The sequence below is a fragment of the Limulus polyphemus genome, unplaced genomic scaffold (assembly GCF_000517525.1).
Source record: "Limulus polyphemus unplaced genomic scaffold, Limulus_polyphemus-2.1.2 Scaffold2200, whole genome shotgun sequence".
Taxonomy (NCBI): Eukaryota; Metazoa; Arthropoda; class Merostomata; order Xiphosura; family Limulidae; genus Limulus; species Limulus polyphemus.
In genome coordinates, this window is record NW_013667810.1 from 94,188 (window position 1) to 119,854 (window position 25,667).

General features: G+C 34.3%; 1 protein-coding gene and 1 long non-coding RNA gene across 4 annotated transcripts in view; one reads left to right on the forward strand and one right to left on the reverse strand.

Annotated features, from left to right (window-relative positions):
• The window catches only part of LOC111087475, a 21,234-nt gene extending 20,368 nt beyond the window's left edge, over positions 1–866 (forward strand). Inside the window, exon 3 of the long non-coding RNA XR_002612148.1 lies at positions 779–866. This is a non-coding gene — a long non-coding RNA (uncharacterized LOC111087475). The remainder of the gene's footprint in view (positions 1–778) is intronic.
• The window catches only part of LOC106466233 (tetratricopeptide repeat protein 7B-like), a 69,781-nt gene that overhangs the window by 26,087 nt on the left and 18,027 nt on the right, over positions 1–25,667 (reverse strand). For 2 of the 3 annotated variants that reach the window (XM_022394214.1, XM_013926483.2), the window contains exons 4-11: positions 24,534–24,819; positions 23,622–23,700; positions 14,606–14,736; positions 13,388–13,451; positions 12,688–12,825; positions 4,636–4,719; positions 3,441–3,724; positions 1,265–1,337 (exon numbers count right to left, since the gene is read on the reverse strand). In XM_022394214.1, the coding sequence (XP_022249922.1) occupies positions 1,265–1,337; positions 3,441–3,724; positions 4,636–4,719; positions 12,688–12,825; positions 13,388–13,451; positions 14,606–14,736; positions 23,622–23,700; positions 24,534–24,819 (1,139 nt within the window). The remainder of the gene's footprint in view (positions 1–1,264; positions 1,338–3,440; positions 3,725–4,635; positions 4,720–12,687; positions 12,826–13,387; positions 13,452–14,605; positions 14,737–23,621; positions 23,701–24,533; positions 24,820–25,667) is intronic. The other variant, XM_022394213.1, reaches the window with a different exon arrangement.

The following is a 25,667-nucleotide window of genomic DNA, read 5'->3' on the forward strand; positions in this document are numbered from 1 at the left end:
ATATGAAACTTATAAAATACTCTTAATACATCATGTTTTTAAGTTATTTGATACATGGAAATATTAATTTACTTAAAAGAAAGTGAAAAAATACCAAGCTTTGTAACTACAGAAACTGAAGCAAAAATTAAAGTGCTGTTTATATAACTCACAAAAAAATAGCACACGGTTAAGTTTTTAATAGAAAGATTAAAATAAGACCTTAATTAAATCTACAATTGTTAAATATACTCACACCAAATTCAAGTGCCTAATTACATAATGTCAGAGAAGCAATATAATTTATTTGTTCATCATGTTTGCTTTCAATTTTATCTCATCTAATTTTAGGCATATAATACATTTTGAAGTCTTAAGAATGTAAAATAGCAATTAAGATTAAGCAAGTAGAGAGTTCATCTATTTAAAAGTTTCATAATTTGTGATGTGAACATACTGGTGTTGAAACTTTAATCAACTGCATCAACCAACAACCTAGATGTGGATGACATCTATCTTTGCTTTGAAAATCCTGGCATTAAGCATATTTATAAAATCCTCAACTAAAGAAGGCCTCAGAACAACTGGGTTTCAAAATGTTGGATACCATAGAAAATACAATATTAGTTCTATACACTTTCATTAAAACAATCTAGTTTCTGTATCCTTGCTTGCAACATGGCATCTTGAGTTTCTACAAGTCCAGCTACATGACATCTCAAGTTTCTACAGGTCAAGCTACATGACATCTCAGTTTCTACAGGTCCAGCTACATGACATCGAGTTTCTACAGGTCCAGCTACATGACATGTAGCTGGACCTGTAGAAACTCGATGTCATGTAGCTGGACCTGTAGAAACTCGATGTCATGTAGCTGGACCTGTAGAAACTCGTACATCTTATTGCCTCATCACTAGATCATACATTCTTACAATATATCACAGTTTAAAGTTATAGTTTTGAACACTGAAAGTTGGCAAAGCATAACAAGTCAATAGTATGTCAGAATGAATAATCTCCATAAATACATTTTTTCTTCTTTCAAATTTCATTGTGCATCTTCAAATATTTGCTAGAAGCAAAAAAAAGGGAATAAAACAGTGAAAATACTGTTAACTTCATAACATGTATTTTCAGTAACATTTCACAGATTCCATTTGTAATACTTGCAAAATTACAGTGTCCCATTCACTTCCACAGAAGTGTAAACACATGAGTTATAGTTTAATTACTTGCATACAAAGAGAAAGGAATAACAAATTGTTTTCTTATGACACTAACATACCTGTCTAGCTTGTGCATAGTGCAAAGCCAGATAAAACTCAGGTAAATGATCATTTGGATCAGAAGATTGAGCTCTACAAGAAAAACAAAATTTTGTCAAGTCAGTAATCAAAAACAAAAAGCACTACAACAAACACCTTACTGTAACAACAAACTTATTTTGTGGCCAAACTCCCCCAGAAAAGTTATGCAGCTCATCTTCAATGTAACCCTAACCTTTTTGTCATTTCTTTGATAGTTTAAAGCATGGTGCAGACAGAGAATAATTATAAAAAAATACCAATGATAAGATCATTGAAGTCAACATATTTAAGAGAGCCTAATAACATCAGCAGACATCCAACAAAGTTACAAACATAACTCTCTTAATATGGGATTAGGAAATTTGACCAACCATGTGACCTTTTGTACTTTTTCAAAGTCTATACAAGATTTGATATTACTAACTTTTAATATAATATATATATATCTTCACAAAATATGGCAGTCTTTCAGTAAACATTATAAGTCTTTCACATACAAAAATCATATATTTTATTGAAGTATTTTTAATAAACTAAAAAAAGATTTATCCGAGAATATATCGAGTATTTGTTTTGAATAGTCCATGTGCAAAGTGATTTTCATGTTAAGATTGAAAATACTTTTCTTCATCTCAAAAATCTCAAATATCATTTGTATATTCTCTAAAACCTCCTAAATGCATTTCAAATGTTTGTTTTCAGTAAAACTTTATATTTTATCTGTTACTTTTTCTGCCCTAACTCCATACAAGTTTGTCAATTTCACAAACCTCATAACCACCAAAAAAAAATCTAAATTACTCTCTTTTTCTTTCTAGAATGTACTTCAAATGTAACATGAAACTACATTCGTTTATCCAAAGTAGCTTTGAATTCCTAACTGTATACATCTATTTATAATTAAATTTTATTGTTTTATTGCCCTTTAAACCATGTCTAACTATTATTCATGCCATTATAAGTTGTAAATCACTTGGCAACATGCAACTCATGTTACACTATCGATTTACATTGCAAACGAGCTACTCCGAGTTGCTCACGTGCATGCCTGATGAAATATTTTTATTATATTGTTATTCTAACCTGAAGAGATCCATATTTTTACATTTTAGTTACTGTTATAAGAATAAATAAAAAATAAACATGAAAAACAAGAAATAAAGTACTTAGACATGTCTTCTTTTTTTTTTTGCTGTCGATGACACTTAACCCTACTTTTTTTTTTATACAAATGTTAGTAATGCACAAAATAGTTTTTAGTTAATTCAATAATGCACCAAAAAAATAGAATAATAACATACAAGAAGGAGACAATTTTCTCTAACTATCACAACTTTTCTGGCTTTCTAACTATGTGACAAGAGCCGCTACAAATTCATTCTAGCTAGTCATTATCTTTACCATGGGAACTAAGCTTGTACTAGAAGTGAAATTGACAATTCTCTGTTCAGAACACACAATGTAATATAATACATTATTTGATAAATGAAAACCTTGGCTATCTACTGGTTATCAATAATATAAAACTATTAACAAATGCTGAAAGAAAGGATGTGACAAGTAGGTGTGACAAGAGGGGCCTGATTTTCTATTTGATAGCTCTGTAACCAAACAAAATTGAAGGCTATAAAAATGATGGTTTATCTGAGCAATGACGATTTTATAGTGAGTAATTTACGTTGAATTTCGTAATTATTGGAGGGGTGGTGAATAAAATACAGAAGATGGGATGCCTACAGAAAATTTGTCACCTTTCTCACACTAGGGGAAATTCAGAATTTAAAACTTATATACTATTAAAATATGCATTATTAGCTACGGTTTTATGCTATACTAATTGGTATAACATAAACAAAAGTAGTTTCATAAAATTTTGAATATAAGCCACTAAAAACTCATTACATGCGCAGCAAATGATGCCCAGGCAGATAGGGCTAATAAGATCCACAGAAAGCCAAGATACTTCTGACCGCTTAATAAGATCAGCAGAAAGCCAACAAAGTTAAAAGATCTACATGTATTAAATCCTACTGTATAACTAATATTTCATTTGGTAGGATCTGTAAGTGATTAGTTTGTAAAATATCTTTAATCTTAGCAACCAAGACATTATTATTGTACAATCCTATATGTCTTGTCAACTATTTCACATACTTTAGAAAGGCTTCAAAGGCTTTGGCTCTAACTGACTGTTTTTTTGGCTGTGGTCTTGCTTGTTCTGCCAGTAGATGGTGTCCAAGTCCAACAGCAAGGTAACAACGGCACAAAAGACCCTGGGGATGGGAACGTTCCCGGTCCAAAGCTTCATGAGCCATTTTGAGTCCTTGTTCTGGTTGGCCTAGATGTTCGTAGCATAGTCTTGCTGCCAATAAGGAAGGAAGACTTCCAGATGGCTGTAGTCGGGCACATTCTTGTAAGACTAGGAAGCCTTGTCCATGCTGGGAAGAGATAATTTGTATGTGATTATATAAATTACATTTTCATTCTTTAATATTTTAGGTTACATATGACCATTTTCAATAATTTTTTTTATCTTAAAAGCTTGTTATTATCAATGAAAAATAAAACACTTTTAATAACTAATTAAAAATTGCAATAAAGATTTCACAGCAAATTTTAGAATAAAAATACTGAATTATTTCAACATTCACCGTTTAATTGATTTACTTGAACCCAATGTTTTTTAACAGCATTAATTTAGTAAAACAAATACAAGATTATACTGTTATGACATAAATAACAGGCATACATTGTCAAATGTAGCTGATTTTTATCAACTTAAAAAAGATAGAATTATCTTCCAAAACTCAATTTCAAAACTATAATCCAACTTAATCAGAAATGTAACTATGAAAAACCTCACAGAGGCCAGTAAATATAAATATTTCAAGGATTAACTAATTTCTCTCTCTACTTTTATGATAAAACAAAACATTTACCAGAGAATATTAAAAACTCTCTTTGAATTAAATTATCTCTTGGTTCCAAAAAACTACCAGTAAAATGGAACAAAAAAATCCATTTCATTTGTTAAAAAATACTATGTGGTAGAGGCTGCTATCAATGTTATCCACTAATTTTTATGTTATTGATAAATATGGTGAGGTCTTATTTATGCTACCTTATTCATATAAAAACACTTCTTATGTACCAAACATGTAATCTGATTTTGCTTTCTAGAAAATGCTGAGAGCAAAGAAGAAAAAAAAATCAGTATTTTTACAATTATTATAAATGTACTTAATGCAATAACATAAGCCTACATTCCTTTTAGTATTTGAATAACAGTAACATAACAAACTAAAATCTTGCAAAAACCTATACTGAATACAAAGTTGCACCTAATTACCTTTCCTGCAGAAATCAGTGACAAAGCAAATTGAAACCAGATATGATACTCCTCAAAGGAAAATTTCATTGCACCTTCAAAAGACTGCAAAAAACAAAATCATAAATACACCCATTCATAAGAGATACTCATTAAAATATACAGTATATAAATTCACACATATACACCTATATAAATACCTGTAAACCAGTTCTTGTTCAATTGCTTTAAACTTTTTTTGAGGAAAGGCCCTTGGAGCTTGAATCATTTGTTATTGTTGATTTTTCCTGTGAAATGGGATTGAAGGCTCCACCAGAAACATTCATTGCTGAAGATGCAACAAAACTGTCTGCTTTAGAGATTTTTTTTTTCAATACAATTTTACACAGAGCAAAAGAACTATGGGGATACTTGCTAAAGGAAAGATAAAAATGCAAGTACAACATTAAAGTAAACCACTATGCACTGTAAAAAAGAACTGTTGATGATGTTGTAAAGAAATCCTGCAGTAACTGGCACAAGATTCTTTCTACCAGAAAATCTCAAATCAGTTTGGAAAAGCTTTGGTCAGTCCTTTACTACGCCCTACGTAGTAATTTTACAGCCCCTAAAATAAAGAACTTTATTTGACAACTTCTAGTAGTGATAGTGCATATTTAAAGCCTGACACTCTTGTATATTGTTTTCTCTCCTTTGTGGCAAATTATTTTACATATACAAAAGAACCATGCAAATTGTGGAATTCGCTAATAGATTATTTTCAAAAGACTATCTTCCCATTTATTCTTTTTTAAACATATTTTAGAATTACCTTTCATTTAATATGAGAAATATCTTCAGAAACAGTAAGTTAGGATTATATGCAATGTGGTATGAAACTTGTATTAAGCTGAAAGTTATTATTTTTCTACACTGAAAATATATTTCAGATAGGTAATTACCTCCAATCATGTAATAGCTTTTTTTGTTCAGTTTTGCCCTCTATATCCATACATTTTTTTGCATACCACTAGCCTTGATACTCCCACATACTCCACAGTCAACGTGGTTCACTGCGTCTTCACATCTAAATTATCATGCAACAATCCTCCACTAAGAGGAGTGCGACTCACCCTTCTGATGCACATTATTCCCCCTATTCAATTTCACCTAACTATTCCTTTGAGATTAGGCAAAAATTAATCCCCAGTAGTGGGGAGGAAGTGTGAGAGAAGATAAGTATCTATAGGAAATATATTTTCAATGTAGGAAAATAATAACTTCTGACACGGTAGCTTACCTCCACTCATATAACAGTTAGAACCCCACATTGAAAAGGTGGAGAGATCAGTGCACAGGATATAAATAAGCATCCTTCGAAAGTGTCTGAAGAACACCAACAGAGTGTAAACCCCCGTTAGGAGAGGAATGCACATGTGAGACTGCACCACTTCTGTACAAGTTATACTCTTTGCCCATGTGGTAGTAAGTGTTACAGAAATGGATGGAAATTGTGAGGAGCACATCCAATAAATGAGAGAAAAATCCCTGGGGTTGTCCAATCCCACTGAAATCTCTGGAATCATAGTAGAGGAGAAAAATAAATGTAAGTAACCCAGCCACAGATGGTGGAGAAAGCTTAAATGGATGTGCCCCTTGGTGTAGAATGGCTAGGACACAACAGACCATACTCAGTTGGTCAACTCCAATCCAAAACCAGGTGACACTGAGCATATATCTTTTGACCCATGGTAGGAGGAGGGTCCACACCATCTTCACCTCAAGTTGAGTAGAATGGAAGGAAAAAATTCTGTACTGGTCAACTAAACAGAGCACGTGTGCAAATCCACAATCAACACTAGCCATCTGTGAACCTGATGTCCGATAGATGGTAGGAAGAGACATGCCATCATGGTGGTTCACTTCAAACCCAAAACCAATTGGACTGGTTCCATTCTGTGCAACATCAGCCTCTTGGAATGAACCTTACTGAGGTGAAGTGCCAGAGTGAGTACAGTTCCCCCACTCAACATCATCCTTTGGATAGTATCACACAGAAGCTGGAGCACAAGATGAATGACTGACTCCCTAAGCAACCACAGACCTGGAACATATCTAGCCAGATCTGCACAACATAAACCTAAGGAACCCTCCACATGGAGGTGGAGCACACGAATTAAAATCCCATGATCAAGGTAGGATGAGGAATCACAATCAACACATATGTGAGGACTTATATTGATTGGTCCAATCTTAATCTAAAACCACTCAATGGGAACCAATATTCAGTTGATGGTAGGATGAAAGATCCAAATTGGAGGGATGAAGTGCAATGTAGCAGATCTACTCTATCTCTTTTAATATACGACTGTGATTCATGTGGAAATTCTATACTTCCATGGTCCACCACTCTAGTAGCTAGGAACTGGTACATGGCAAGGACTCCCATACTCCATTAGAAGAAAGAGGGGAATGAGGTGAGGAGCCCAGAGGAATGCCAACACCGGAGACAGTGCAATGGGTGACCACAAAAATCCCTATTTTGAAAAACAGTCCATCTCGATTTACTCAATCATGAAAGTCCATGGGTTAGTATGGTCTGGAACAGGCATTTTGTTGAAGCAAAATACAGCAAAGAAACCTACAAATGGTCTTGTGGAATACCCCATCTCAACAGTGTATGTTGTTGGCCATCGAGATTGGTGGGATCAGCCTCCACTCAAAGAAAACTTTGGTGTGACATCCCATACAGCACTTGCTATGCCACCCCAAACAACATTATCCTCTCTGGCCTAACTTCACTGAGGTGGAGAACCTGGAGTAGCAGGGTGTAACCTGTGCAACATTATTCCCTAGATAGGACTGCATAGAACCAGGAGCACAAATCACCAGGTGACGTCCTGAGAAACCACAGTCCGCAGTACGAGCAGAGCCAGAACTGTGCAACATCAACCTTTGGTACCCAACACACAGAGCTGGGGCAACTGAATCACTAGGCAGCTGATAATATAACCCTGTATGACTTATGGTCAGTCATACAGTGCAGAATTTTGTAAAATATATAGATAAGTAGCATACCTGGACAAGCAACACTTGCCACTGAGGGGGATCCATGACCTAATAAGGACATGCCTCTGAAAGAAAAATGGAAAAGCAAACTTACCAATTTTACAGTCAAACCAACTTTTGAAGTAATGGCAACAGGTGGAATACAGTACCCAGATGAGGAAGAAATGACTACCCAAAGAAGGGAGTGGGAGATGAACGTATGAGGGGTAGTCCACGTGCCTGACCAAAAAATCTCTTCTAAAAGACGACCTGGAAGAAGGAGACAAGGAGGAATATGCCAGATTGGTAAGGTGATGAACCCAGCCTGTCAGGGTAGAAGGGAAAAAATCATGCTGTGAAGAAAAGTTCCAGTGAATGAAAGAAGCAGGATTGGGGACCATGGAAGAAATCTGTGTGGGCAATTTAACAATGAAGAGCACAAACAAGATATAGAAGTCTTATCTGGATCTGACTGGTAATAGAAGTGGAAAAGGAAGGAAAAGGAAATTAGCAAAAACTCCCCTCACGAGCCGCAGAATATCGGGCAGAAATGAATAATCTGGATAAAGAAGAACATATGTGGAATAGAAAAAGAATATAAGAAATGTTGATGGTAAAGATCTCACACCGACGACACCCACAGGCAAGAAGGAGAAGGAAATAATTCTGAAAAGATAGGTGATACATGAAACAGGAGGCCAGAAGCTCAAAAAGAAAGAAGAGTAAGGGAGTAGAGAATGATAGGGACATTCCAATTCAGAAGGAATGCAATAACCGAGAATTGGAATGAACTGAAAACACAGAGCTGTATCTGGAAAAATAGAAGGTATTGAGCAAAGCTGAACAATATCTCGCAATGAATGAAACATAAGTACCATGATCGAACAGCCAGGTGAGAAAATTCACTAGAAGAGGGATAGTGGGCCAAGAAGAAGAAACTCCACAGCAGAGTGACAAATAGCAGAATACCTTCCACTTTCACTGATAAATTGCAAGGGAGGAAGGATGATTGGAACAGAACAAAAGGGATACTATACACATTAATAAACCAGACATTCTTACAAGAGACCGGAGAAATGCCACACGAGAAAGATGGAGTGTGTGAAGGGAGGATGAAGAGCTGGTAACCAAGATTGACGAAGGAGGGATGGTGTCAGAGGAAGAGGTAATAAAGGAGTTGTTTGGAGCTGAAGGGGAAGTGTAAACCAAGGTTGTGTCAGCCAGAAAGGATCAACTAGAAGGACCTGACATGGATTGGATTGAATGATTGAAATCACCTGGGAAGGAGCCAGATTGGAAGGTAGGCATACAGGTACTCTTTGGTCCAATTTTAACTAAGAACATCCACAGCCATGGCTTGCGGATGAGGAACCAGAGACCAAAAGTGAAGTAACTTGGTATTGAGGCAAGTGGCAAAAGCATCCAGATGAGGAATACTCCATTAAGTACAGAGCCATTGGAAAACCTGAGGGACAAGCAATCACTCTGTGGGGTACACTTGAGTGGGTCAGGAAAGATGGCCTGCTATAAAGTTGAAGGCACCTGGAACATGAAATTCCACGAAATGTATATGAAGCGTATGGGCCCAATAAAGGAGTTTCAATGTCCAAGAACAAAGTGAATGAGAACAGGTGCCCCCATGGAGATTGATATATGAAACAACAATGGAGTTGTTGGAATGGATTATAACCAATTTGTTTGGAACAAAGGGAAGGAAAAGTTCCAAACTATGACATTCTGCCAGAAGCTCCAAGATGTTGATATGGAAGGATTGTTTGACTGGAGACCACTGTCCGCAAGCCTCATGATGGTTGACCCACTCCCCCAACACTAGAGAGAAGAATCGGTGAATAGAAACAAATCCGGACGAGGAGGAGGAAGTGGCACACCCATCGTAGTGTTGCATCTGCTCAACCTCCAATAAAGATAGTGCAGGATGGAAGGAGGGAGGGTAAAAGAGGAGTATTCCAACCAAGATTCCGCTGATCGTCAAAGTCCACAGAAGAGAAAGCATACATGCAAGACCCAAGGGAATAATGAGTGCCATGGAAGCCCAAGTTCCCAAAAGTGATAGAACTTTGCATGCATAAAGTCAGGGAGAGAAGAGGGCATGGAAAACTGAAAGCTCCATCGAATGTAGACACAGGGTCCAACTGATGTAGGTGTTAAATACACCCCCCAAATGGAAAAGATATTGGGTAGGTATAAGAAAAAATTCTCCACTTTAAGAATGCAACCCACATAAGCTGCTTCAGGTAAAAGCAGGAAAGTGAGGTGAGAAGCTATAATTTCAGAAGGAGCTAAGAGAAGGCAGTTGTCTATGTAGTGGTGGAAGCACAGACTCGGAGCATGTACAAGTCGGGCAAAAGCTTTGATCACACAACAAAAAAGCATAAGGAGTAAAATCCCAGAAAAGAAAGACTGACAGGTTGTATACCATGCTGTGACAGTACAGCCTAAACCATCTTGGAAAGATGCTGGCTAGTGGTGGGATCCAAAAAAAGGGGAAGGACAGTGGACTGGGAGACTAGGGAAGTGGGAAGAGGAGCTGGAGAAAGACCATGTGAGAATATGCAGATCACCCATGAGTAGGGAGTAAATTCCTGAAACAGGTGGACAAATGAGCCCCAACTGGGCCGCTACCCAAAGAATAATCATCAGAACCATTGGCAGCAAAACACCTAACCAAAGGACTTAAGGAGGAGGAAATAGGCAAGGGTTGGAAGATGGAATGGGAGAGGGTTGAGACAAACAAGTAACCAAAGAAAAAGGGTTGAGTGTTGTCTCACAAACTCCACACTCGACTCCAAAGAGTCAGGGATATCTCCGAAAACAGATCCACACAGAAAAGAGGCCATCTGCAGGACATGTAGATAAATTGATGACAGGTGTACCTCAGACAAGAGAGCTTCCCCACCAAGGAGAACTCAGCAGGAAAAAGCCACGTGTGAAGGGATCGGGAAGAGGAGGACAACTGAGCCAACATGAGAAAATTATGATACGGTTATCCTCTAAAGACCCATCAGGGGAACAATGGATAGCCCCAGAAAGGAAAGAAGTAAGTGTAAGGCAAAGGCAGAAAACTGGGTCTGGGAGAAGCACAAAGACCCTCAGGGTCAGCCTCACACACAGGCAGAAGAAACTCTAGCTGCTTAGAGTCCAGAAAGGGAGAATCAGCTTGATAGTAAGCAAAGCCAAAATCATCTGAAGCCTGCAGAGGTTGAGGCATGCAGACCCCTGCCCTCAATTGAGACACAAAATGATCAGCATGGACCCTGATATTTGGAGGAGGAAAAACAAGGTACGTGGACAATGTAGCAGTGAAAAGGTAGGACATGGAACTGGGGATACAGGTTAAATGTAACATACCTGAGAAATCAAATCCAAGAAGGCGGGGGTGGGGTGGGGGGTGGGGGCTGGATGATTCCATAGGAGAGGCAAGGGCTTGCATAGCAGAGGGTGGAGGAAACAGGCTGACAAAATCCTCGTCACCATGAACTGGTTCCATTGGCACTGGAAGAAGAGAGATAGCCCATGTAAAGTTCAATCTTCTGATGAACAAAAGCCGAGACATCTTCAGCTGAAACCACCGTGCCTGAAGCCTGTGTCACTATATTCAAAGTAGTATTTACAGTAGTAGAAGTCATGAAACGAAATTCAGAAGTCACATTCAACTGTAAACAAGTTGGGAATCCAAGAAAAAAGTTTGAAAAAAAATATCAAACTAAAGAAAAAAAACAAAAACAAAGTAAGTTAACTTGATAATGAACTACAGATAACAAACGACTGTAGAAACTTGAAAGTACTACTTTGAAAAAGAAAAAGTATCGCATAAATTCACATGAAATTGTAGAACATCTGAACTTGACAACTGCCTAACAAGAAGTGATGGTTAGATTGAATAGAATAGATAGAGTACTGTGAATCAAGAGGGTGTGTCACAATCTTATTGGTGGAGGGTTGTCGCATGATAATTTACATGCAAAGATACAGTGAACCACATTGATTATGGGGTAGGCTAGAGTTTTAAGACTAGCGGAATGCAAAAAAAATTTGCATATAGAAGACAGCACTGAACAAGAAAAGCTATTATGTGAGATTTGAATGGAGGTAAGGTACCGTATCAGAAATACAATTAGTACAGTCCATGGGTTTTTCCCTACAAATTTTCACAAGATCAATCTACTAAAACTAAATAAGCTCATTTTTTGTGCATTCTGCTGGAATTATCCCTATACTTTATAAAACATCAGTTTCTTAATTTTAGGGATAATAACATGGTTTGGATTAGTTTTCAGCTACAAAAACAATGTTATTCGAAGCTGTCACCACTTTAAATCAGAATTTCTGGCTGGATCACCTGCTCGGATTTAAAGAGTCAAGTTATGGACAAACTACTAAGTTTACCTGCTGCAATCACTAGTTCTGAACTGCCCACAAGAGGGAAGGTAACCAGCCAACAGAATCCACCAACAACTCTCAGACATTATAATGTGATGGTAAATCCTACTTTCTGGTAAAGTGTTAGAAACTTTCCCATAACTTAAAAACATATATCCCAAATGGCTGAAAAGATAAGCATGGGTGGTGACAAATCATAAGGCAACCATCCTAATAACCAGACCAGGATGGTCTGAAGCTGAAAAAACATGAAGGAATAAAAAAATAATAATGACAAACCATAATGGAAATTTTTTAATTACTTGAATAGTTTGAATAATAAAAATATTAATACTCAGAAAACACTGATTTTGATAAGAAGTTGATTATTTTCATGAGTTGAGTTAAATTATGTTAAAGAAACTTGAATTAATTGAAAATAATAATGAAAAATCATAATTGCAATATTTCAGTTACTTGGCTACTTGGAATAATTGAAAAATGTAAAACTCAGAAACACTAATTTTGATCAGTTGATTATTTTTGTGATATTAATCAACTTATTGCCTAGCTGCAATAAACAAGGTATATGAGACTTTCATATTTTCTCACAGAATTTGCCAAAAGAAATTTAAACAAGTTTTTTTTAGTTTCAGAAAGTTATACCTCACATAAGACACTGAACTGAGCTCTTCGTGCCAGGGCAATAGTTAGAAGATCATAAACAGCTGTTACATTGTGGTATGAATGAATCCTGATATCCCTAAACTCTGGAGACCTGTCTAAAACAGCATTTCTCACAGCCTGTGGAAAAATAAAATAAATTACTATAGAAAAAGAAAGACAATTAATTAACACAACTTTAAAAATAACTTCTTTTTTTTAAATTCTGTACATCATGTAATAACATCCATTAAGTAGTTTGTGTGTATGTGATTGTTTTCAGATATTTGCACAAAGCTATTCAAGGACTATCTGCCATAGTTATCTCTAATTTTGAATGATGAGTCTAGAGAAAAGACAGACGGGCAACAGCATCCACCATCAATTATTCTTAAAAAATTGTGGGATTTGACCATTACCCTTATAATGCACCCAGAGCCTCAAAGTGTTTAGTAAATTTTTATTGGTGTGCAGTAATGGGGTGCAATCAATGGACAAGCAGATCCATAGCCTGGAATACTAACCACTGGACCATATTCAACCATCTTAGGGAGAGAAAGCTGTGATCTATATCTTTGCTATTAGCCAGGAGAACATATAAGAAACTTATGGTAGAGAAAAGTTCTTTTATTAGAATTACTTTTTCTTACAACTGTGTGCAAACATTTTAAGAACAAATAAGAAAAGTAAATATTTTTCTTACCATTGCTTCACTAATGAACAGTAGTAATAAAATTTCTTCATTTTCATCTTTTGGTACAAACAAACTGAAAAAAAAGTTTCATTCAAAAGTAGCAGAATATGATTTAACTATTTTAGGCAAACAATCCTGCTTTTTTCTCTGATTTCAGAAACATTATTATATATTTCAAGGATATTGATCAAAAGATATATTATTCTAGTTTTAACATTCAACTCAAACCTAAACTGCTCTGTAAGTCAGGTGGGGAAAAATCAAGGACAGAACACTTGGTTAATATATGTCATATTTTTGAATCATTTCAAAATGTTCTTGTATGTAACAAATAAATGTAAATAAGGTATTGAAAACGCATTTACAAGTTAAACAGACAAGAAAACATATACCCTTTATCCAGCTGTATGTAATATAAATATCAAGTTACACAACCCAATAGTTAATACATAATACATACAGACACTAATTTCTTTCATTGTTATATAGTGTTGATTTGATCACCTCTATATGATTGATGTAATTTATAGTATTAGAAGTATATAAACACCTAACAATCACCTACTTGGAAAATCGTATAAACATACAAACCTAAAAACTTGTATTAATTTTTATTTCTTACCATATACACACACACACATAAATATATATATATATATATAATGAAATAAATAACTTAAATACTATTATTTACATTAATTGTTTACAGGCAATTAAAATCAGCACTATAAAACAATAATAAACTTAATATAAAATAAGCATTAGGAAGATTTTAGTAAAGAATCCATTGTCAATCCCAGTTGTCACCTTAAAGTCATAAAGGATAATGCCTGTAGTGATAGCTTCCACATGCATTGGAGATATCCCATCTACCAGACAAAACCCAAATGTTGATGTTAAACTAGCCAGCAAGCATGAAAAATCAATTAGGGGTATGAAGTTCAGTGCTTACACACACAAAGTCTCAACTCCTACAGCCTCTCACTGTCTGCAGCCAGTTCTGGGAAGGTAGTTACTCTTAAAAGTTCTTATAATTCCTAAAGTAGAAATGAAACCATGCTAACATTTCTATTATGTGCAACTTCCAACCTCTGCCCTTACAAAAGAAATAACATAATACAAAATCTTAAAAAAGAACTACAATTGCATATATACATATACACACACACATGCATAATTCAATTAACTTTGAAGTTTACACTCACTAATCTTTATAAACATACTTACCTTTGTCCAGTGTATTTAAGTGGTTTCCATGGACCTTCTTCTCTTTGGTTCTCTGTAATAGGCAGATGAGTATTGTAGGCCTTTTCACACACTCCCCTTAGTAATACTTCAGCAAGCTGCCTGGACATAGTCTACAAACCATAAGAATGTCATTATCTCAAATTTCAATAAGAGCTGTACCAATCTACTTTTCTTCTGCTATTCTGGTAACAAAATATTAAAAAAAATTATAAAAATGTTTTTTTATAAAATTTCAAAAAGAATTATCATCACATCAACAGCTTTATTAGTTTCACCAGCAACATTAATCCTATGTGCTTGGGTGGAGGTCAAGGTGCACATGCCCCATCTTATACAGAATGATATTCAACATAAAATATCAGATACAGTATACAGGGATACTGAAGAAAAAAAATGCTACTGTATAATGGACAAAAGTATATTTTATTCTTCACATGAACATATACCCGACCTCTAACTTGTCAGTCTTGAGTCAAACTAACTTCATCATTTCACAGACATTATTTTATTACCACATCTCATTTTTGTGTATACAACAGCCTGTTGACTACTAGCTTTCCACATTTCATGAAGATACATTTTATAAATTTGAAATTGTGGTTAACATTACTGTAATACGGGGCCAGTCCATTGGACTTTCTCTGTGCAATTCAGTTAATACTGATAAAATTGAGAATATGTATATTTCAACATCTTTTGCTGTAAATAGGTACACATAAATTGAAAAACATACATTTTCTGTTCTTTCCTGTACCAAATCATTGGTAAAAATTAATATCCTACCCTATAAAACAAGTTTATTTGTCAACAAAATTTATAATAATGTTTTATTTAGAGGAGTAAAGTAACATCTGATATGCAGTTTCATATTATGCCGCAGATTTGTATCCTTGCACTTATCTCCTCGTCATCGAATTTGAAGGTCTTAGGTGTCATTTAACCCTCTAGTAACTTGTGGGTCAAACACTGATAAATGTCCATTGATATGAAAATAAATTACTTTAGATAAGAGATTTTCCATACATGTGTAGTTTATGGCTGTCCTAACAGATCAGATGACATCCTCAAGTGAGGTTTGTATTAAGTTCTGTTAGGTTACATGAAGGACAGAAAACTGAGGATCTCAGTCATTGCAGATGCGAGGTCTGGTTATACACTATCTCCAAAAAGGATTCCAACATTTTTCATACAGTAATATCTGTGTTGATAATTTTTACAATGTAAAAATACATTTTTATATAAATATAACTCTGAAATTAAGCAGGCTCACTTTTAAAATTACGAGGCATGAAACTTTAAAAACTGCTTGCATGAATGAGCTGATCAGCTAAATAACTAAACAAAGTTTTTTCTTGTGGTAGCACAAGTATTATAACTTCCTTTGCAAATAGAATAAAATAGACTTCAGTATTTATGGTCATACTGTATATACTTATTCTTTATTTTCAGGGAAGCCAGTAAACTTGTAAGACACAACATACCTGGACTTCAAACTAAGAAATTACCTGAGGAGGAAAGGGCCCAATCTAGGCTAACAAAATCTCCATTGGTAACCAAGATGTATGTTTGATTAATTATAACTTCATTATTGAAAGAAACCATATAAATCTGCATGGAAATAATTAATATAATAGATAATATTTTACATTATTTTTTTAAATGAATACATACCTGTATGAAATGGTTGCAAGTTGTTTGAGGTGAAGTATATAAGTTTGATAATTTTCTATGAACTTAGTGAATTTAATTAATTTGAACTGCTTGAGGTACCAGAGGGTTCATGATTGACAAAAGAATGACCAACATAAAGAAGCTAATGCCCTTGTCTCTTCATTAAAAACTACCAACCTGATGAAGACTCCAGCCAGCCTGTTAATGAACAGACATCTTGTGTTTTGTATTAGGGACATTTGATGATCAAGTATCACCAGAACATCATTCTGAATGTGATTCAGTTTTATCTCAGCACAAGCAGTCAGAATTACAAACACTTACTACAGAGAACACAAATTTAAGACAGAAGTTACAGAACACAAAGATAACTCCAGGCTGTTTTAAAGGCAAACCTTCAAATCTTGCACATGGAAGTATCCAGTTATCATATAAACACCAAAATGTGGTGAAATATTTCACATCACAAGTTCTATTTCTTTCATTTCAAAGTCTGGGATAGATGTAAAAATCACACACACATATATATGATTTGCTCAATAAACTTTTGCCTAGAGGTCTAATGTTGGCTGACAGAAGTTTTAATATTTAGAAAAATGTTGAATTTGTGTGTGCAGAAGCCAAAATTTCAATTTTACGAAAGACCCAGTTGCATGTCTATGAGATAGAGAGCACTAGAAACATTGCATTTGTAAGAATTCATGTAGAACATGTAATAGAACTAGTAAGAAACATTCCACAATTTTACAATAAACCTTATCTATTAATTATTTACTGACTGCTACGGAAGATGTGCCTGTTGTAGGTAAAATGGTAGCAATATGCTACAATCTGTGAAAAATATGCATGAATCGGCAGTTTGTATTTTAACTTAACGTGTGGAATGATACCTTTTACTCTTTTAAATATATTTACATATAACACATGGAAATGAAATAAAATATATGGAAATGAGCCTTTAGTTTTAAAAAATTAATTTTTTGCTAGCAGTATTTCAATGAAACAAATGGTATGAGCAATTTTTGAATTTAAGAGAACAATGAAATTATTAATTAACCCTAAAATTGTTTCACTCTTTACTATCTACTTGTTGTCTTGTTTGAACTTCAACATTATGTGCCATTATGTGCTAGATCACTGGTTCTCAACCTTTTTGGATCCACAGTACTCTTCTGTCATTTGTGTCACGGAACCCTTCATAGCATTCATTACAAAAAACATTAGTGCAATACTATATGATGATTTCTTTAACTTTCAATTTAACTCCATTCAAATATTCATAAAAAATAGGATAACAAAAACAAATAGCAAACAACAAACATTTATAAAAATTTTTGTAAATATTCAGAATATATCATGACAAAAACAAGTAATCAGCATTTCAGTTGCATTGCATTGTTTGGATTCTACACACACTTTAATGACTTGTTCACTAACTTCAAACAATGTGGTGACTCGTTATGTTGTGTCACCATAAAATCCGCTATCATCACCATCAAGTGCCGTGCTTTGTAGCGTAGATGATCATGTCCCTTCACCTTTACCAGTCCCAGGCACTTGTGATTACATCAGTCACCCTCTCTTTGTGTAGCCAAATTGTTAAACTGTCCGGGATCTTCTCTCGCTGTCTACCTCTAGTTCTTTTCTCCATAAATTTCCCAGTTGTTAGCAAGTGTTCCATCCCTTTTCTCCTCATCACATAGCCAAAGAATGCAGCTTGTCTTTTTCGTACTTTTTTTTATCAATGTTCTTTTTGTTTCTGCTTGTTGTAGAACTTATTCATTTATTTTCCAATCTTTGTAGGAAACCATAATCATTTAACACAGGAACCATATTTCAATCACATTAAGTGATTTTTCCATTTGTTTTTTTATATTGTCCATGATTCGCAACCGTACATCAAGATTGGTTAGATGTAGCAGCTAAGAACTCTTTTGCACACTTTCATTGATATGCCTTTGTTAGTCAGTATAGTTTTCATCTTCATAAATGTTGCCTTAGCCTGTGCAATTCTGCTCTTGATCTCATTTTGACATATGCCATCTGATGTAATCCATGTTCCAAGTATTTGAACTTGTAAATTTGATTGAGAAGGGTCCCATTTAATGATAAAGTGCATTTTGGACTGGTTTCATTCTTTGATATCACCATGGTTTCTGATTTCTTGGTGTTTAGGCAGAGTTCCATATTTCCGCTTTATTTATTTACAATGTCAAGTAAGCACTGAAGATCTTTTTCTGTTCCTGCTATTAACACTTTGTCATCAGCATATCTGATATTGTTTATATTGTTGCCTCCAATATTTATGTCTAGCATGTCTTCCATCTCTCTTATGATCATTTCACTGGACAAGAAGAGATCAGAGGATAACACACATCCTTGACAGACTCCTCTTTTTATCTTCTCAAATTGGCCATGCTCATTCTCAACTCTGATGACTGCTGTTTGGTCCCAATATATATTTTTGATGATTCTCATATCTTTACCATCTATATTGATATTTTTGATGATTCTCATATCTTTACCATCTATATTGATATTTTTGATGATTCCCATATCTTTACCATCTAAATAGTATAGTCTATGAAACAAAGATACAAATCTTGCTGTACTTCGATTGCATGCTCTATGATGGTCATCAGGATGTAAATTGCATTGGTTGTGCCTATACCTTCAACAAACCCACATTGTTCCTCTGCTATTTCAGGTTTGATTCTATTTCTTGCTCTCATCATAACTATTTTCAATAATATATTTTGTCAGGTGAATCATAAAACTTATTGTTCAGTGTAGTTCATGTTCAGGTGCACCTGGTTTCTTTGGTAATGCTATGTACATTGATTTTGATAAGTCTGTTGGGATATGGCCTGTTTCAAAGATGTTATTTATAAAACTTATAACCATGTTGATACCAAACTCATCTAATCCCTCAATCATTTCGATCATAATGTTGTCTTGTCCAGGGGATTTGAATGGTTCATGGTCATGATTATTCTTGGGAAAGTACAGCAGTGATTTCCCTTTGCCTTGTGCCAGTTTTGTGTAGTTTACTGGGGTAGCCTTTGTTAAATCAAGAACATCCCACTAGGCAGTGGGGGTCTGTGGATGGCCGTTGAATCATGCAAGTTCATTTGCTCTTTGACAGGTTTTGTTTTTAGTCCTGCAGGGATCCACAACATTCCTCTTCTGGCTAGAAATATGGGGAGTGCCGGTTTAGTTGGTGACAGACCAACCATGAAACCTGCTATACAAATAAAGAAAGATTGTAATTATGTGACTAGTATGTATTTACGTGTTAGAATATGCAGAACTCTTGCATTCTTCAGAATCTAGGTTGGAAAGCACTGTGCTAGATCACTTATTACTTTGACATTTTTAAAAGTTTATAACAATGTTGAAGTATTTCTTTTTTAGGGATTTCTAGGTAGATCTCATCATAAAGTTCAGACAAGATAAGTGGAAATTAATCTCCAAGATAGTAAGGAACATAGTGTTATCAGCATAACGTGGCATTATTAATAGAAAAACTGGGTTTGTTTTGGTTTCATGGAACTTTTGTAATAGAGATGACATTTTGGATTAAATTGATAATGTCACATTTGGTGATTTCTGAGTGACAGGACATCTCTTTGGTGTTATCAGTTACCTTCTTTTTTTTTTCTGTCTAGTTTTTGTTTCATAGATTTTGTGGACTGAAAGTCAATGTCATTTACCATGTCATACCCAGTAACTGTTTGACCATGATAAAAACAGTCTACAGAACTAAATACCCGTTAAACTCTCTATAAAACCCTAATTCTTTCATGGTACAACTCCCTAGTCCCTCAGTGAAACTATATATTTCTTCTACACCCAATACTTCCCACTACCTTATACTTTTATTTATTAAGTAAAATCCCATTATTCTTATTCTTTCATAAATAGAATTACCTTAACATCCACCATTTCTCAGCAAATTAAATGATATATAACATACTTCATCTATATCAAAAATTATCTTATCATTATGTATAAAAACAAATAGTAGATCAAAGTAAAGTGTAAAAACTTACAATAGCAATGACAAAAATCAAATACAATCATTTTGATTGAAAAGAGACGATGTTTTTGCTTCTATACTGAGGCTTTCCTTAGTTCTTTAGTTTTCAAACCTACTAAACTTCCACTGAAATAATATAAATACAGGTTTGTCTTACTCACAAACCCAAACACCTGTTTTTAAGAAGAAAAAAAAAAGACCTTGAAATATCAACTTATGACTGATGCATACTGACAAAGGCCATTATAATTAACATCCAAGAGTAGTTTTTCAGAAGAACAGTTCATTTCTTTCCTACTATATGGATCCTCTACACTCACTAACTTGTAAAAGAACTACTGTTACCAACAATTCTAGATCTTAACTTCAAGTCATTTGTTTTTGTACATCTACTGCTTCCTTTCTTTCTTTCAGCCACCTGACATTAAACTTAAAGTGGCAGATATCAAGCAGAACCATAAAGAGTAATATCTAAGATAGGAAAAACAAAGGAACTTCGAGTAAACATTCACCAAAATCAAATATCCTGGGCCAACCACATCAACAATATCCAGTCCAAGGCAAGCTTCAAGAGAAAGGCTTCATTATAAAAATAACTAATAGTTAGGCAAAAATTTATTGCCCTCAATACCGTTAATATATGAGCAGCTTTGAAAGAAATCTGTCAGAATATAGAAGTCAATGTGTATGGTGTATTTTATATTAGATTCAGACACAGCTGTAGAAGGTTTGACCCTGAGAAATGTGCATTATTTTGTGAATGATATAAAATTTACTTAACTTCTTATATTTAAATTACTTTGAGTAATGTACTCTATTAACATTAAACAATCAAATCCTGAAGAAAGACTGTTTACTTCCAACAGTGCTCAAGTTATCTATTTCTCTACCACCAACTTACTACAACTTATGTACAGAAACCCCTTTCCTTGTATTCAGACCCGATCTCTAATACATTCATTCAATCTCCTCTTAAACTGCTCTATCAAATCTAAGGTCTAATTATTCCTCACGACAACCACCCTATTAGAAAAATAATGCTACCTAAACTCTAACTGCACAGGGATGGTTGATTGAACTAAGCCCGTATTGAAGAATTAATGCTCACTATAATTCTGAATTTACTTTGTATATCTTTATGAAATATGGCAAGTTTGCAAAAAATATTATGAGTATGCTATACAGAAAAATTAAAATTTTTGATAAGGTGCTTCTACTAAAGATTTTAATCTGAATTTACTTTAGCCAGTCTGACTCAGACACCAACAAGGTGATTTTCACGTTAAGAATAAAAATATTTTTTCCACTTTACAGTTCCAAGTTTCATTTGCATCACCTCTAGAACCTCCTAAATTAACCTCAAAAGTTTTTTTCAGCAAAACCTAATATTTGACCAACCTTGTAACCAACAAAAAAAAAGAGAAAGAAATCTAAGTTAGCCTTTTTTCTTTTTAGAATGGCTCCAGATTGTACCGGAAAATTACAAAAATTTATCTTAAACAGCCTCAGGTTCATGACAGTTTCCCTCTGTTTTCAGTTAATTTTTTGGTTTTATTGCTCTTTGAACCATGTCTACTGCAAATAACAAATCACCCAGCAGGAGTGAGGAGAGTTTAAGGTACCCATTTTAAAACACAAACAATAATTCAAACAGTATAATAGAATGCCCCAAAAACTACTATAATTTATCTTGCTTTCTAATTGATGTACAAAGAGGACTGAAAAATTTCATTACTTACTGGAGCACTGACTTCAGTCTTCAATCGATACAATCTCCTTGGGAAATAGTGCCTGTTACCGAAATAAATTAACTTACAGATATTATAATCACATACTTCACAAAATTTTCTTTCTGTTGGTTATAAACATGTACCACTGACAAGTAAGTGTGAGTACATAACTAATTTCAAAACATGAAGAGGTAGGAGGAGTTCTGTGGTGGATGCAACAGAATCACTGATATCCCAGAAAACAAAAGGGTGGAAAGTTCTTACTTTAAATTCTGACCTGTCAATATTTATATTTGATGTTTCTAATTGGAAGGCATTGCAAAACCCATATAAGGGAAAAAAGAAAATCTAAAATGGAGAATTCAGAGCAGAGGGGCATAACATGATACAAAGAATTTATTTAAATATTTACTTTTTAAACTAAAAAATCAAAATTTGCATATTATTCAAATTTGAGTTATAGGCTTTGTTTTGATGCCAAAGTTACTGACATACCTTAATGATAACATTGTTTACTTAAATTTGAATGCAATTCTGTAAAAGTCGTAACATGCGCACTTTGACCCCACCTGTGCACGTACGGTTAACTGAAAATGTGTCCAAGTCTTCCATATCTTAAGTCCTGTAGTCTTCACACCTGCAGTTTTTGTATAAAAACATCATCTAAGCTTATAGATTACAAATCTCTAAAACTTTTAAAAACCATTTTTCTCAACCTTTTCAATATCAGGGACTCGCTTGCTGCTTCCCTAAACTGTCAGAAACCGCTAAAATGAAAGTTCAATGAAAAACCGTTGTGATTCATATATGAATATTGTTTCAGCTATTTTCCCATTTTTTTAAAATGAAATCCCACAGATTGAAAAGATGGCTGTGAAAAACTGATGGTTGAGAAACACTGGTCTAAAAAGCTTTAGACATGCAGTAACACCAAATTCTTCCCAAAAGGCTAGAAGGATTTCTTTAATTATAAAATAATATTCATTAAGTTTCTGTGCAAATGGATAAGTTGGGTCTGTTTAGCAAATTAAATGCAAAGTCAGTGATTTCTGTAAAATATATTTCTTGTTGATAATATCTAATACAACACTTGATCACTTCGTCTTAACTAATCAGTGTAAAAGTTACATTTTTTATGATGCCTGCAAATGTATTATGTTGAGAAAAAAAGTATATGAAAATTAGAAACATCCATAATGAAAGTAGCCTGCTTAAAACAATAAATTATTAACTTCTGATTCGAAAAAAAGTTCAGCAGGAAAACTGGCAAATAACCAGAACCACATTTATATAATTTTCACAACATACTATGAGTATGTATCTAACACAATATTTAACCTGGAAACAAATGTTTTATGCAAGTTATTTAGCTAAACAAGTCACCTTATTAAAAAATAAATTAACATGAGCTCAGAATGTTTAACATTTAACTATAGACTATCAATACGAATACTCAAATGCTTAGTTACTTGTCTAGGTGACTGGTTGGAGTTGCATTAACAGAGACTCAGAATGTTCACATTTAACTATAAAATATTAATAACTGTTTATTTACTTGTCTTAGTGACTGGGTGGAGCTGGTTTCCACTGCACTAAGGACATTTCTGTATTGTTCCACAGCCTTATATAATTTCCTAAAATATGAAATAAAACATCTTTAACTGTAACATATCAAAATTTCACAAAGTCAAGAAGAACATAATAAGCCATTTCTAAAACATAAATCTTATGTGAAAGTGAAAAAATGTGCTGTTGACTTTATTGTAAGGAATAAACCATCTCATTTTCTTTTGTTTTTAATTATATTGTTTCTTAAGAAAGATATTTTTATTATATTATTTCATGAAATGTATACCATTTAGATAAATCAATACTTTTAGTACTTTATTTATTTCCTATTACTGTAATGTTATGTAACCACAAGACACAGCTACCTTCTACTAGTCAAGCAGGGTTATATGAATGAGAAACTTGTTTCACAGAGTGAAGATCTAAACATGACAGGTAAGAACACAAATAGCATGTCTAATCTGGCTCCAGTAATATCTACTTTCTGTCTTTTTTTTATTTTGTTTTTCTTTCTAATGAGAGTAAAGCTAGAAATATAATCCAATTACTGTAAAGTGCAAGAAAGATGAAACATATCATTAAACAAAAAATGTTTGTTTGTTTGATGTTAAGCTGTCTGCTCTTTACCCACTATGAATATCAAATCCTGAGTTTTAGCTCTATAATCTATAAGCCCTCAGAATTACTCTGAGCAAATGGGAAAAGGGGAGCAACAAATGTGAGAATAAAATCTGGTGATGTACTTAACAGTGATATTCTTAGTCAAATATTATCACCAGGACATACCCTGAATGTTATTTTACAACTAATAGAGCAGAAACTAGTTTATAACTAAACTTAAATACTGACTGTACAGTTTTGCCGATATAAAGTTCAAGAAAAACAACCTGTTACTTACCCACTTCTTATCAAAAGAATGGGAGCTCTTTGGAGAGCTGTCTCTAAAATATATCCAATCCTATATTCTGTGTTTGGAGGCAGAGGTGATCCGGAACCTGATGTGGTGGCACCTGAAGACAACTGAGGAAGAGAGCCTCCACTGTGACCCTGAGTACGTTCAATCTCCTGAAGATAACGTAGAGCTAGTTCTCCAGCTTGTACCAAACAATTAATAACCTGCTCATCTCTTTCAGCAGCTTTGTTCTTGCTTGTGGTCTGAAGAGGAATCTTCTCCAAACAGAGCCCTTTAATAATAAAACCAGTAGAAACATTGCACATACAACAAACCCTAAGTACATAATTCAAAATATGAATGACAAGTTGAGGTACCCGTCCTTTGTCTGGGTTATGAATTTAAAAAAAAATGTGTGGTTGGATGCTATGATAAATAACACAAAAACTCTGACTTTTACACAATTTATTTATAACATAATATATTATTCCAGTATTCATTATTAGCTCACCAAAAGTTTTGTATATGCTTTAATAACTCAATATGTATATATTTAAAACATGGTATACATTGTGCAATGGTCAGGGTAACTTTGTAGGAAGAGGTAGTGGCCAAAGCAGTGGCAGTAGGGGTGCTTTCTGTCATCCATTTTCAACACCCAGCTCTTAATGTCCTTACACAATGTTTCACGTGATTAATTGATTGGCAGTCATTGGCCATAGAAGTGTGTTACTAGCTGAAATTCAAAGGTCACGAGTCAAAAGTAGGAAGTGGGTATAACTCAAGAAATCGCTCTTCACATCAGCCTTATGGTAGCTGTTGGAGTAGAAACTTCAGCTGAGTTTATGTAGTATTCCAATAGTGGTGGCCATTTTTTCATTGTATAGAGTATATATGTTTTGCACCCTTCCCCATATTTTATAGAAAATTTAACAATGTTTTTTGTTTTGGTATAAGAATGTGACACCATCTATGAATGCAGTTAATGTTAACTTATGTCATAGATCATAAATGCGCAATAAGAGCAATAATGGGGAAGGAGGAGGTTGTGAACCCCTCATTAACATGCTCATTGTTCCAAATTATCATCCCACAAAGTTTAGTTGAGATTGGCTCAGCAATCTAGTAGTTAGATAACGG